This window comes from Chrysemys picta, chromosome 10, assembly GCF_011386835.1.
Source record: "Chrysemys picta bellii isolate R12L10 chromosome 10, ASM1138683v2, whole genome shotgun sequence".
NCBI lineage: Eukaryota > Metazoa > Chordata > Testudines > Emydidae > Chrysemys > Chrysemys picta.
The window spans coordinates 80,305,483-80,319,106 of NC_088800.1; the positions used below are offsets into that span (position 1 = coordinate 80,305,483).

Here is a 13,624-nt window from a genome sequence, read left to right on the forward strand (position 1 = left end):
GTACGTGCTGGAAGGTCTGAGGTGAGTTTGGTTTCTGTAGGTGCATCCTGGCCAAATTCCATCTCAGGTAATTTACAGCTGGCAACCTAAACAAACAAACAAACAAAAAATCTGTAGACCCTGTAGTCTCCTAATCTGTTATGTGGTGGTGTTTCTCCCGTTTCACCCTGTGGGAGGCTGCATTTCAGTGGGTGGGTGAGGTCATCCTTTTGCCAAGTTTATATGTCAGCTTATTAAATCTGCAAAAGGTTTTGGGATCATAAGAAACCGGAGATGGAAATGTGCTAAACCAGCTAGTCCACTTCCTTTTGTAAGGGCAGGCTTATTCCCAGAGATTCCATGCTCATGCCAAAAGATGGGATGAATCTTTAGTTCAGGCACAAATATTATCATCTGAACAGTATCCATACACAGTACAGCTTGCTCTTGTCACCCACTTGTCCTCCCCTGCCAGGGCCCCAGCTCCCTGCTTGCCCTCCATCCTTCTCCCTCACACTGTAATCTATCTGCATGTGTCAACCATACCTGCCTGCAAGTGAAAACCCCAAGACTCGCATCTTGGGTGCTGTCCCCTCTCCCCTCCCTAAAGTTTTCCTTGTTGTTTGTCCAGAAAAATAGACATAAAAAGGAATTTCTTTAAATAAAACCAGAAAAATAATTTATTCCCTGGGTTTAAGCGACAGCACAATGGAGGGTGTTGAGCTCAGGAACGGTCTTTTCTGCAGCCCTCTGTTGCTCTTTTCAGTGCCATTTTCACAGCTGCAGCACTGAACTGAAGCCCCAAAAATTCCAACAAAACCTGGTTCCCAGCAGTGTAGCGTCAATCCTGCCTCTACTGCAGAGTTCCTCAGATGGTATCCACTGACTCCTGGGGGCCCTTCATGAAGCAGGGGATGGTGTTCAGAGTTCTCTGCTCAGTGTCCCTCTCTGCAGCCTTTGCTTTGACCTCCATGCCTCTCCCTGTTTTGTCATTCATTGTCCCCCAGAATTAGTTGCTTTCTGGGCTCTGCGGCAGCTCCCCCTCACTTGATGGAGCAGGTCTTTAGTTTTGGGTGGGTTTAAACTCACTCTTCCCAGGATAGACCTGCCTCTACGGCATGGAAGCTCAGACCTGCCCAACTGAGAGTGATAGGTCACCCCTTCTTGGTTACCAGCCTACAGCCGACATAAACCCAATACCACAGTCCTATGGCTGAAGGAGATTGCTCTTTAGCTCAGTAGTAGAAGCCCAGGCTTGCTGGAGCTAAAGAAATCTAGCACCTGTGCGATGTACAGGTTACTTGGGGGTCTGTAATCTACAGCATGCATTACACTGCTGTGCCCTCCTGCTCCTTCCTAGCAGGACACGGAGGGTACCATGCCAGAGCTGTAGTCAGGAGCGTCCCTACCCCTTCTCTGTCGGTCAGCGGGGATCAATAAGGGTTGGGTTAGTATTTATTTTGAAATAGCTAGCTGCATGTGAGCCCACCTCTTCCCCACGACTGTCTTTGTTCAGCCCCTCTGCCAGGTCAGCCTGTCCCCACTAGTCCACCCAACGCTCGACCCTGCCATTGGGGGGGTGGGGAGGGGGTCAGGCCTATTTGAGGCCAGGGCAGTCTCCCCCAGGGTGGCCTCTCCCTGACCCTAGCATGTGGCTTGGGGCAGCCGACTAGAGACTATAGAAGTGGGGGAGGGAAGCCCGCGGAGGAGGCTTTTACAAGGGCTCTGCCCCTGCCCCTGCCCCCAGCTCTGAGAGCACATACCCAGCCCCACCTGGAGCCACACGTGGCCCGCTCCCACGAGGCTGCCCCGGTGCTTTGTGGGAGTTGTAGTCCATTTCCCCAACCACGCCCCTGGGTGTTTCCCTGCGAAGACAAGCTGGCTACGGGGAGGGCATGGGATTGAGCTCAGGGCCTGGGCCTCTCTAGCGCCGTCCGGCGCGTCCCCGCCTTGCCGCCGCAGGACTACATATCCCATGGGCCCCAGCGCGGCGCAGAGCATGGTGGGGGTTGTAGGCCGCTCTGGCGGCGGCCGCGCTCCCCCACTGGCTCCGGACCCGCGACCTGGACTCCATTTCCCGGCAGGCTCGGGCGCGGGCCCGGGCCCCCTTGGCGGAGAGACATTTGCGACTCGAGCCGAGAGTCTCCAAGATGGCGGCGTGGGGAAGGAGGCGCGCTGGCCCCGGCAGCACCAGCAGTGGCAGCGGCGGTAGGGAGAGGTGAGGTCTGGCCGAGCGGGCAGCAGGCAGGGCGGGACTCTGGGGCGCCGCCAGACGGGGCCCCAAAGGGGCCTGAGCAGGGGCGATGGGGTGTGGACCCGGGATCCTGCTTGGTCCGGGCTGGGCGGAGGCTGGGCCCCCTCCCCGCCGTGAGCGGGACGGGGGAGGGGGGGAGAGACACTGAGGGGGAGGCCGGTGGAGTGGGGGGGGGCAGGTCAGCGGGGAAGGGGATAGTGATGGGGAGGCTGGGGGGGGGAGAACGGGCCAGTGAGGGGGTGCAGGTCATGGGGGAAGGGGAGACCAGTGGGGGGGGAGGGGAGAAGGGGACAGTGATGGGGAGGCTGCTGGAGTGAGGGGGTGCAGGTCATTGGAGGGGAAGGGGCAGAGAAAAGAGGAGAGCGGGCTAGTGAGGGGGGGCAGGTCCTGGGGAGGGGGAGGAGAAAAGGGGAGAAGGGGCCAGTGAGGGGGAGGCTGCTGGAGTGAGGGGGTGCAGGTCAGGGGGGAAGGGGAGACCAGTGGGGGGGGAGGGGAGAAGGGGACAGTGATGGGGAGGCTGCTGGAGTGAGGGGGTGCAGGTCATTGGAGGGGAAGGGGCAGAGAAAAGAGGAGAGCGGGCTAGTGAGGGGGGGCAGGTCCTGGGGAGGGGGAGGAGAAAAGGGGAGAAGGGGCCAGTGAGGGGGAGGCTGCTGGAGTGAGGGGGTGCAGGTCATTGGAGGGGAAGGGGCAGAGAAAAGAGGAGAGCGGGCTAGTGAGGGGGGGCAGGTCCTGGGGAGGGGGAGGAGAAAAGGGGAGAAGGGGCCAGTGAGGGGGAGGCCAGTGGAGTGAGGGGGTGCGGGGAAGGGGGATGGGAGAAGGGGATAGTGATGGGGAGGCTGGTGGAGTGAGGGGGTGCAGGTCAGGGGGGAAGGGGAGACCAGTGCGGGGGGTGGGAAGGGGGAGGGGAGAAGGGGACAGTGACCGGGAGGCTGCTGGAGTGAGGGGGTGCAGGTCAGGGGGCCGGGGAGGGAGGAGAGGGGAAGAACAGGCCAGTGGGGGAAATGGAGAGGCCTGTTGTGGGGGAGAGGGAGGAAAGGGGAGAACAGGGCCAGTGATGGGAGGAATCAAAGCCACCATCTACCAGAGTGAGCTAAGGACAGAGCTGTGAGAGTCCCAAGGCTGCGGGTAAATCCAGGGCAGAGTCCAGCTGCAGCGAGGAAGGCACAGTCTGCAGCTGGCTCCAGCAGGAGTGCCTTGGCTGGGGGCGAGTTTCCACGGGAGTGAGGAGGAGGGAAGGAGAGGCAGCGTCAGGGGGAAGGTCAGTGCAAATCTGCACGTTACCAAAGGCAGCTTTAACCCTTAGGCCAAACGATGACTCGTAGTTGTGCTCAGTGGTAGGAGCATTCTGGAGACCGGGACGCGCCGTAAAAATCTGTGTTGAAAAGTGGTGGAGGCAACAGAAGACCTTCAGAGTGACCTCCCTTTGGAGAGTGCTTAATGCTGGTTGAGTGGCTTGTGTCCTTAGGATTTTGCTGTTTTGCTCCCTGGATTTGGAGGCTGCAGAGTAATTTTAGGGGGAGGGAAGGGCCTGGCTGCTCTGGTGGTGGTTGCTGCTGTTGGCTTTTTGTAGTGTCTGCACTCACAAAGAGCTTTCTAAAATGCACGTTTGGTCACCAGCTGTGTTTCTGCCTCTGTCAGGATGGATGAGCAACTGGGACATGGTGGAACTCCCTGCAGAGTAGCTGTAGAAGTTTTGGAAGCCTAACTTTAAAGACAGGAAAGAGAGAAATCTTGTTGCACTACCTTAAAATTTGTATGCATAATTCTTTTCTTTACTTAAAACTTCTGGCTCAATTCTGTTGTCCATTCCGTTGGCATCTCCTTCCTTCTTCCCACCCTGGTGCTAGCTAGTGTAACCAACAGCCTTTGAAAGCAGCTGTCTTTTTATGGAGTAGCAAAATTGTCCTTTGTTCTACCACCCAATTTAAAGACTCTGACAGCCCTAGGTGGGGGGTGGTGTTGATGATGTTGTGCTTTACAAACACAAACAAGTTACTTGCCTCACTGACCTGTTCTGAGGTTTAAATATGATCCTAACTTTTACAAATGAGCGGGAGGGGGGTTGGGCATGAAAATAGGCACAGAGATGACACAGCAAGACAGTCTGTGACTAGAGTACCTCTAACCACTACTACGCACTCCCTCCCAACACAAACCTGGCAAAGGGCTGGTTTTGTTATGTGTCAGACAATTCTCCTTCCAAATAACTTTGTATGCTAAGATCATCATCATTTGGCTAAGAAAATTTACACTAAAAGCAGGTGATCTCCCATTTTTGCAATTGGAGATCTCCACTCTTGGCTGGTGTCTTTTCCCAAGTCACACCTACCTATCTTGTGTGGTGTTGGGAACACAGCTTGTGTGCAGGGCAATGGTGATGGCTCAGTTATCATCAGATGACGACGTGTATATGTTATATATAGCAAATACAGTTTTCTTAAGTTCATGAATATGATTCTTGTCCAAAGACAGATTCTTACTGACTGAGCACACTGATGCAGCTTTCTCATCAAAGAGCCGTTTTAAGGTATTTCTCTAGCTCAGTTTGTAGCTGTCAGCCAACTAGTCTCAAAGGAGTGTATGTTGAGGAGTAATGTCATGGGAATAGCTAGTGAATAAAATACTGTCCAGTGTTAGGAAAGTTAGTCAAATGTAACAAAACCACTGGCAGCTGTAACTACAGAGACCATATCCCTCCATAAAAGATCTGATTGATACCTGGAAGGTCTCTTTGGTCACTACCAGATTATACTTTATTCGTGGGGCATATGGCTAAGGATCTAACAGTATATTAGCTGTCGATTCTGGGCTGGTTTTATGATGGTGGTTAAAGGTTAAACAAAATACTGAAAAACTAACTAAAGAGAACCCACTAAATATTGCTTTCCCTCCCTCATTCCAAAGGGACTCTTTATGCAGAGTATCTAAAAGGAATTGCTAATCCGTAGCCCAAAGCAATTTATAATGGAGAACAGCTACCGCGTGCACTTGGAGTTCTTGTCTAAAATTCTGCACGATGACCACTAGAGCACAAAAGAGAATGCCACTTGTTCCCTGGGGAAACAGTCTAACAAACTTGTACAGCTCAGAAAGAGCAATGCAATAAGGCAGCTTTGATTTCATCCCAACTATGTTTACTGGCTTCTGGGCTGTCTTAAAGGTCTTACCTGTACCGCTTGGATTTCCAGTAATCCGCGTGCTTGGAGCAGTGATTGATCTGCTTCCATTAGTCTAGCTAATTCTTTTGTTAAACTAAAAGTGGCGCTTCTCCTGCTCATTGTGGTCTCCTTAATGGTATTGCAGTGTTTTCGGTGGTGGGTGCTGTCTTCTATCACTGGTGCAGCTCTCGGGGTCTCGTGCTCATTTTCCCTGATCTGTTCTCCCCCTCTCTCCCCCCAATCCTCTTTCCAAAGAGAACTGTATAGAATTCCTTATTTGGCTATAATCTTATTGCATTTAAGTTGCATCCCTTGAATCAAAATTTGCTTTGCCTCTGTGCTGTTGCTTCTTGTCCTCTTTGTTCTGACCATATTGATTATTGTTCTCCGAAGGTTGTGGTCGAACACATTGTCTTGGTGCTGAGATACTGATAGTAATGGGTCAAGAATGCTAGAATGTGGGACAGTGCTGTGGGGAAAGCTTGTCACCAGACCTCAATTCTCATGTGGAGTACCCCTGTCATTGCAGTCCTGGACCTTTCCTGAGCTGAAATGGACAAGCTTGTCAAATTGTATGATGGTTTTGTGATGTGGAATTTTTCCACTGGGGATTAAGGTGAGACCACAACTTATTTTTCATGTTGAAAGTAACAAGAGTTGAACCCAGATCTAGAAATAAAAGGTTAGTGCATTAATGTTCTTGAGTCTGGCCTGTCCACACAGTACTGACTTATTCAGGTTTGGTTGGGACTCTAACGATGTCGGACACTGTATGCTTTTGGCCATCTGTGATGTGGCTCTATTCGAATTCATTCACACACCAGCCTTCAGTCCTTAGTTGCACTGGTGTACTCATTTCTTTTGTGCATGTTGCATGTGACGCAAGTTTTGCAAATCACAAGCATTATCACACGAGAGGAAGCCCATCTTTTTCAATCACCACTCAAACAGGTCTCTTTGCATTTGCAGTTCTCATGAATTTCTGCCTAGTACTGTTTACCTACAGTCAAGAAACCTCTCTTTGAATGGTGGAACCACAGGTATTCTGTTGTCCATGAGCAATTGTATCACCTTTCAAAAAGCTAACCTGGGACTTACACGTCGTATATAAAAGGGGTTCAGAAACTTGAACAATAAATGCAACAAAGGAATCGTGAACTGTGCACGATTTGGGGATACTTCTGATCAGGAGTGGAGATGCTTTCTGGACACCCACCAGTCAGAACTTAAAGCTACTAGCCAGAAGTATATATGCTAGACGGGACAGGGAGCGGGCCTCCACCAGTGAGGTCCAGGGGCACCCCACTGATGAGAAGGCTTACCTCCTTTCCATTCCCAGCTGGTGGCTGGAGAAGGATGCTGGGAAAATCCCGTTTTCAGCAGAGCTGGGGGCAAGAGAGAAGATGTGAAAGGCTCCTCCTGCTATATACCTGTGCTATGTCCTGCCGAGTTTGGGTTCTGTGGATTAAAGGTATGTGTGGTGAAAAAGAAACAGACCATGTGTTTGTGACTAGGATACCACGAAAACAGGCTAGGCAGCACTGCTCCTGGGGTAGCTTGAGAAGCATCCTGTGACATTTAGGTGGCCACTAGAGGCTTTTTAACTTTTTAGGGGAGACAGACGGGGCAGATTTTGGAACCCTAACTGGGAAATTCCATGAGTATCTAGCATATAGCTAGCTGCAATGTCTTCTTAGTGCACTAGGTGATGTTTTTAGTAGGGGAATACATTTCAAATTTAATTTTAAACTCACCATGTGGTTAACATGGGCATTTCTGCCCCTCTTGCTGGTGGTTGCTGTATCAGTTGCTGAGGATCATTGTTTGTTTGTAATCCTGCAGGTACAGAAATCAGTGTAAATTATTTTATAACACTAGCTACAAAAGCCATTTAATCTACTGAGCCATCAGAACAGAGCATTCCTCTGTCTTTTTTTACACAGACACTGAAAAGCCAGGCATCAAGAATGAGACACTTAAAAAAACAAAAACAAACAAAAAAATCATCACAGGAAATGGGATTCATCAAGCAGTGATATGCAAATAGTATTCAAGATACAAGTTACACAGCTACAACAGAATGGATATAAAACTTTCCTGTGGCAAAGCCCTTCCTTCTTGGAAGAAGGGCTCTAGAAAATCATTTAACATTTCCTAGTTTAACAGGTGCTTTTAAGCATAACTAGCACATCCAGCCTTTGGCTGTTTGGCATTACTACATGGATCTCCTCTGCCATTGGTTACTCATCGCACTTTCAAGTAAAATCGAGAATAACTGAGTTATCGATACTCCCACCTAGGTCCATATAAGCACAGAACTGACAATGCTTAAACCCTGGCTGTGTTTTTTCCAGGGGTGGTGGTGAGTCCACAGGCTCCAGTGTGTGCTGTTTTGTTCAAATGAAAGGCCCTATGTCATGGAAAATCAGTTTTGTTAGTCTTTGTACTTGAGGTCTCTGAGGCAAGAACCCCATGCTTGTTCTGCATGTCAACAAGTTCTGGTAAGTCTTGTAGACAGAGTTCTACAGAGTTCTCTCCTATGCAGGGACACTACACACTCTTCGGATTTTTCTTCTTTTGTGTACGATTGTTTTCCCCAGGCTTTCCACCTGTTGCAGCCAGCCTCGCATGTGGGAATGACGCACACTGAATTTAACTTCCCACATGCCTGAACTTTAGTGTAATATTTATCTTGCATTTACCCCATATGTAATTTCTGCTCACTTCACTGTCTCCTCGCACCCACCATTGTTTGAGTAGCTCGTCTCCTTCCCCCCCATCCTTTTTGTTGGGATTATCTAGTCAATTGCCAAGACAAGCAATTGCATCTTGAGCAGTGTCTGATGGAAGAATAAGTTGCTCTAACAGGGATTATTTGGTCAAGGGATCAGCAGCTGCTATGCTCGGCGCCACAAGAGCATACTGCCCAGGGCCAGGTGCTTTCGGGGGTGCACATCCCATTCTGTTTTGCTTTGTGTCTTTTATATGGAACAGTTTTATTTCGCTTATTTTTGCTCCTATGCGTCGTGTTTTGACTTCACACCTATAAAAGCCTAGAGCCCAAGAATGGATAAAGCTGGAGAGAGAGGAGGGCTCGAATAAACTTATTTTCTGATAGTAATTTCAGTCCAAGGTTAATGTTTAATGTGTTCCTGTCCTATTTTCCTTGACTGGAAGGCTATTGACCAAATGGGTCTATGAGAGTATATAAAGTGTGGGGAAAGGAAGGCAGGGGATGGGAGGGATATTCAAAGATCCTTCAAGGACCAGAAGGATTCTGGAGGGAAGAAATCACTTGAAGCCTGAGAGTGTTTGGGTCTGAGCTGGGTTGGTGTGTTTCAATCAGAATGGGCCCATTCCTCTTAAATTGCCAGACCTAATTTGAGCAACCCACAAAATTATAGGAAGTTTAACAGTGCGTAGGGTTCTTCTCTCAATCTAAACGTTTCCCGTAACTTCACTTGGTTAACATGGCATTTCTGATCTAAGAAACTTGCGCCTTGTTTTTAGCTAGGAAGCTGAACCATTGCTGAAAATGGCTTTAGCATCAGTTCCCCCTTGAAACTGGATTGAAATCATTAAGTATTAGCACCAACTGGGTGAAACCACTTGCTGTTTCACAAAGCCTAGGTCTCAAGCGTGCCTTCCAGGGTTAGCAATTTCCCAGAAAAAAATGAGTTTAGGACAGGGTGCTGGTAAATACAGGCGTACATATGGTTTAAACCGGGAAAAATAATTGCATCCATGTCTGGCTAGTTCAGCAAGCATAGAACGAATCCTTGTCAAACTTTGGGTACATCCATTCAGAACTGAGGAATGGGCTCCGTCTATCCACTACATTAAAGGAGGTCTTCTGCTACAGAATGCTGCATGGCCAGATGGACCTAGTAGTTTGCAAGTCTGTGTGCCTCTGACTGCTTAACACTTCAAGCCTACAACTGCATTACTGTCGTTTCCTATAACCAAATGGTTTTGACTTTTGTTTATAGAGTATTGAAAACAGAAATGAGCCATGACATGCATAACTGGCTTGAGAACATACCAAACCAAAATGCATAGGCATTCCAATGTTCAGTATTCTAATTAAATATATTAGTATTACGCCCACTGCAGTTTTACTTTATTTGTACAAACCTAAACTAATCGATTAATCTACTCCCTTGTGTAACCACAATTTGAATATGTAACTAAAACTAAGTGTAATGTGGTGTGCCTTAACTAAACAGTTTTCAAAATAGAAAACGCCTTAAACTGGGACTAACTTGTTCTTTCTGGGGCAATAAAAACCATGATTTTTACCAGGTTAAAAACTACCTCTGGTAAATACCCCATGCCATCCCTGATGCATTCTGAAATGGATCTGAAAATTCTACTGTCCTACACTAGCACTTAAGACCTCTTCAGTACTTACTCGAGGAGGAAACCATTGGTGAAAAGATTTAACTTCACCCTGTATGCCATGAGTACGTTTGACTCTATTTGTGCAGTGAAACTAGGTTGCTCGAGTTCTTTTCCTGGTGCTGTCATGCTAACCCAATTCTGTTTGGTGTTTAAACCTTAGAAACGTCTCTCTGAAATTTAAAACAAATACATATTGCAATATGTTTTATAACAGATATTGTACTTTTACTAGACATGATCCCTTTAAATTAGCAAAAATGCTTTCCTTTAAAAGCTTGCAGTTCCAAGGTTGAGCAGTGGACAAACTGAAGGGGTTAATTTGCTAGAGAACGTACTTTTTTTTTTTTTTTTTTTTTGGAAAAGAAATCTTAAGCTTCACAATGAAATGTTTTGTTTCCGTCACCAAATAAATAGAATCTCATAGGAGATGTGCAAACCAGTCCTTGTCCTAGACAGCATTGGCAGAATCTCCTATTCTAAATGCAGACGCGTTCAAGGCAAACGTAATGTAACCAGAGAATGCCCAATGTCTGGCTTACAAGGAAAACCTTGCTTGCCAACCAAACTCTTACAGAAACAGCTCATTTGGTCCTAAAGAAGGAGGCTGATAAGTCTTAGCTCCTGCTGCTTGGTATTGTTGTCACCATTCACTGTAAACAAGCCACTTCAGGCAACAGCCTGTAATTTAACAATATTCTTGATTGCAGGTGGCTGCTGCACAATACCCTTCACAGTGAGACTAAAACTGAATTTAAAGAGTAATGTCTGGTATTACAGCAGCTTGCAAACATGTATCCTCTCTTCCTTTGCCATTTCCAGAGCGAACACACTAGTATCTGTATACTAATGGAGCAAGAAAGAAGTTTCAGAGTAGCAGCCGTGTTAGTCTGTATCCGCAAAAAGAACAGGAGTACTTGTGGCACCTTAGAGACTAACAAATTTATTAGAGCATAAGCTTTCGTGGACTACAGCCCACTTCTTCGGTATACATCCGAAGAAGTGGGCTGTAGTCCACGAAAGCTTATGCTCTAATAAATTTGTTAGTCTCTAAGGTGCCACAAGTACTCCTGTTCTTTTTTCAAGAAAGAAGTGTTCGTTTCAGTCTCCATTGCAGAGTTCTCCCTTGCCAAATCACTAATACCAAGTGAGCCCAAGTGCTATCAGGAACGATGTCTGCTGAGAGTTAGGGCAAAGTTGTGTAGTGGTTGCTCTTGCTGTGCTAAAGGAATTTGCCAAATAACTATATCCTTGGGAGCCCATGTGCTTGGGACACTGGGGATCTAAGAGAACATATTAAAATCAGTTTCTTTTAATGAGGTAAAACCCACCCAGTGTAACAGACAACACCATTTGCTTTGTTCTGCTTTCTCAGTGAGGGCGCAGAGCAGATGTGAGGCTCCTGCACAGATAAGCGAACATATCTGTGGACTTTGGAGTAACAAGATAAAGGATAAGATGCTGCCGTGGGCAGGTAGCTGGAAACTAGTCCAGGCTACCTCCAGCTGTTTTACCAAGGGCTAGAGATCTTGCATGATACGTGCAGTATGTGTGTACAGAACTTACCTAGTACAGTCTGGTGACAGGAGTAGGGAGATTGCTCCAGGGTAATGTTGTTTCTTAGCATTTAACCAATAGTGCAGTAAAACCCACCTCTTTCCCCTGTTGCCTTCCAATGTGGCGAGAGGAAGGAACCAAATGTGCTAACAAATTGTGATTGATTGCTCTGCTGTCACCTCTCCCTCTAGCTACACATTTGTGTCATTCCTTATCACCACAGGCTGGATCCCACAAATTAGCCAGTTTTATAGCAAGCTGGAGTATAGGTTGCATAGTTGTTGGTTCTAGAACTAACATGGTTGAGGTGTGGATCTGGAAATGTGGGGATTAGCATGGGTTGTTCTGATCTGTGCCAGGAACGAGGGTGGCCAAAACACGTCTCATTGAAAATTTGCAACACCTTCGTTGAGGGGACAACTTGTATTCGTATCCATAGTTGTTGGGTTTTTTGTTCTGTTGGTGGCTCATTCCATCATCTGACACAGTCTCCTCTTTGTGACATTGACACCAGTGCTTAATTTTTCCCAGGGCTGATCCCCGAGACCTCTTGTCTTGGCAGTTCAGAGCCCCGGCACTTCCAGGCTTGCTGCATCCGTTACGAATATAAAAAAAATTGCTTGAGCCCCAGCACCTCTTTCATTACAGATTAAATGCTGATTGACACCATCTCCACAGCAGCTGACTGTGACGTCACTGATGGCAGAAATCAAGTGGAGAATATGTTTCAGGAGGATTCAACCAATTGCAAGATCTTGTTTTCTTGAAAAGTTCCTAATTCCCCAACGTGAGGAAAGTAAAATTCATGTATGTAAAATGCATAGTTAAGCCTAAATCAAAGAGCTTTTCCGAGTTTCTCTTGAACAATCGGCTGTTCTCAGATGAGTTTTGATCAGAAAAAGTACTACTTTGTTGAGGGAAAAGCAGCGATCAAGTGACCGTAAGGTGCTGACCTGGGTTCGGTTGTCATACTCCCATACTCCAAGCTAACTGGGTTAATGTAGAGGAAAGGGTGTCTCTGTGCTCTGTAGCTTAATTCTGTGTTTCCTGTTAACAGGATCATCTTGTCCTCCACGGAGTGTTACATTGTGCATGAAATCTACAATGGGGAGAATGCTCAGGACCAGTTTGAGTACGAGCTGGAGCAGGCCCTGGAAGCCCAGTACAAATATATAGTGATAGAACCCACTCGCATCGGTGACGAGACCGCTCGCTGGATCACAGTTGGGAACTGCCTGCACAAGACCGCCGTCCTAGCAGGCACCGCTTGTCTCTTCACCCCTCTGGCACTTCCAGTAGATTATTCCCATTACATCTCCCTGCCTGCTGGCGTGCTGAGCATGGCCTGCTGCACCCTCTACGGTATCTCCTGGCAGTTTGACCCTTGCTGCAAGTACCAAGTGGAGTATGATGCCTATAAACTTTCCCGCCTGCCCCTGCATACGCTCACTTCCTCCACTCCTGTGGTGCTGGTGAGAAAGGATGACCTGCACAGAAAGAGACTGCATAACACGATAGCACTCGCTGCCCTGGTGTACTGTGTAAAGAAGATCTATGAACTCTATGTTGTATGACTTCAGTAGGGAAAAGAGAAACCCACAAAGACAAGTGTATTAAGACTCCCACAGTAACATTTTTTTCCTCTGAGAAGCAGTGGAGACTGGGAAGGCGTTTGGTTTAATAGAGTTGTTATTTTTAAAATAACACATCACTGATGCACCAAGGTTTTTCAGTTCTTCATTACTCTTAAGATGTGGATCTGCAGTGACTCGAGAGCTGTACGCTAGGCTGTGGGAGCCAAATCCAGCAGTGGAACGTTGATGGAAGAAAACTATATAAAGGGGGTGTGAAAGGTTTTTGGTTGTTTTTTTGGGAAACTTTTAAGTATATTGTTTAATTGTATACACAGAACCAGCCCAAAGTTATCATTGCCCATTAAAAGATGAGAATTTCAAATGCTTTTGCGCTTTTTACTACTAAAATGGCTCCTTTTTGGAGTTTGGTTCAAGTGGGGAGGGGACCTAACATTTTGCCATGGTAATTCACACTACTTATATACACAGCAGCAGTGCCCATGTGACCTTGCAATCTGATGAAGGGATGGCTTTGATGAGCAATGGGGTTTGTGACCTTCTGTGCATCACCAGTTGCTTCTTGGTGAAGGGGGCCAGTTGTGACGGTATTTATGATGATCTATCTTGAGCACTGATGCTCTGTTCTTAGACTGCAGTGCTGTTCTGACGCTTTCCCCCTGAGCTCAATGGGAACTGGTCTAAAT

At 47.3% G+C, this 13,624-nt stretch overlaps 1 protein-coding gene across 3 annotated transcripts; it reads left to right on the forward strand.

Annotated features, from left to right (window-relative positions):
- The first annotated feature begins 1,874 nt into the window (after positions 1–1,874).
- Positions 1,875–13,302, forward strand: TMEM11 (transmembrane protein 11). 3 transcript variants are annotated; one of them, XM_065560177.1, is made up of 2 exons: positions 1,875–2,187; positions 12,404–13,296. In XM_065560177.1, the coding sequence occupies exons 1-2, from the start codon at positions 1,955–1,957 to the stop codon at positions 12,918–12,920; spliced, it is 750 nt and encodes a 249-aa protein (XP_065416249.1). In that variant the 5' UTR covers positions 1,875–1,954; the 3' UTR covers positions 12,921–13,296. The 3 variants fall into 3 exon arrangements, with proteins under 3 accessions (XP_065416249.1, XP_005289101.1, XP_065416248.1); XM_005289044.5 differs by having other exon boundaries at positions 1,996–2,197; positions 12,404–13,302; XM_065560176.1 differs by lacking the exon at positions 1,875–2,187 and adding an exon at positions 12,014–12,153 and having other exon boundaries at positions 12,404–13,302.
- The last annotated feature ends 322 nt before the right edge of the window (positions 13,303–13,624 follow it).

Bases quoted from the DNA above. Each gene is read 5' to 3' on its own strand.
- TMEM11 (XM_065560177.1), top strand. From the start codon at position 1,955: ATGGGCCCCAGCGCGGCGCAGAGCATGGTGGGGGTTGTAGGCCGCTCT. The intron at 2,188-12,403 runs GTAGGGAGAGGT...TCCTGTTAACAG, and splicing joins CACCAGCAGTGGCAGCGGCG to GATCATCTTGTCCTCCACGG.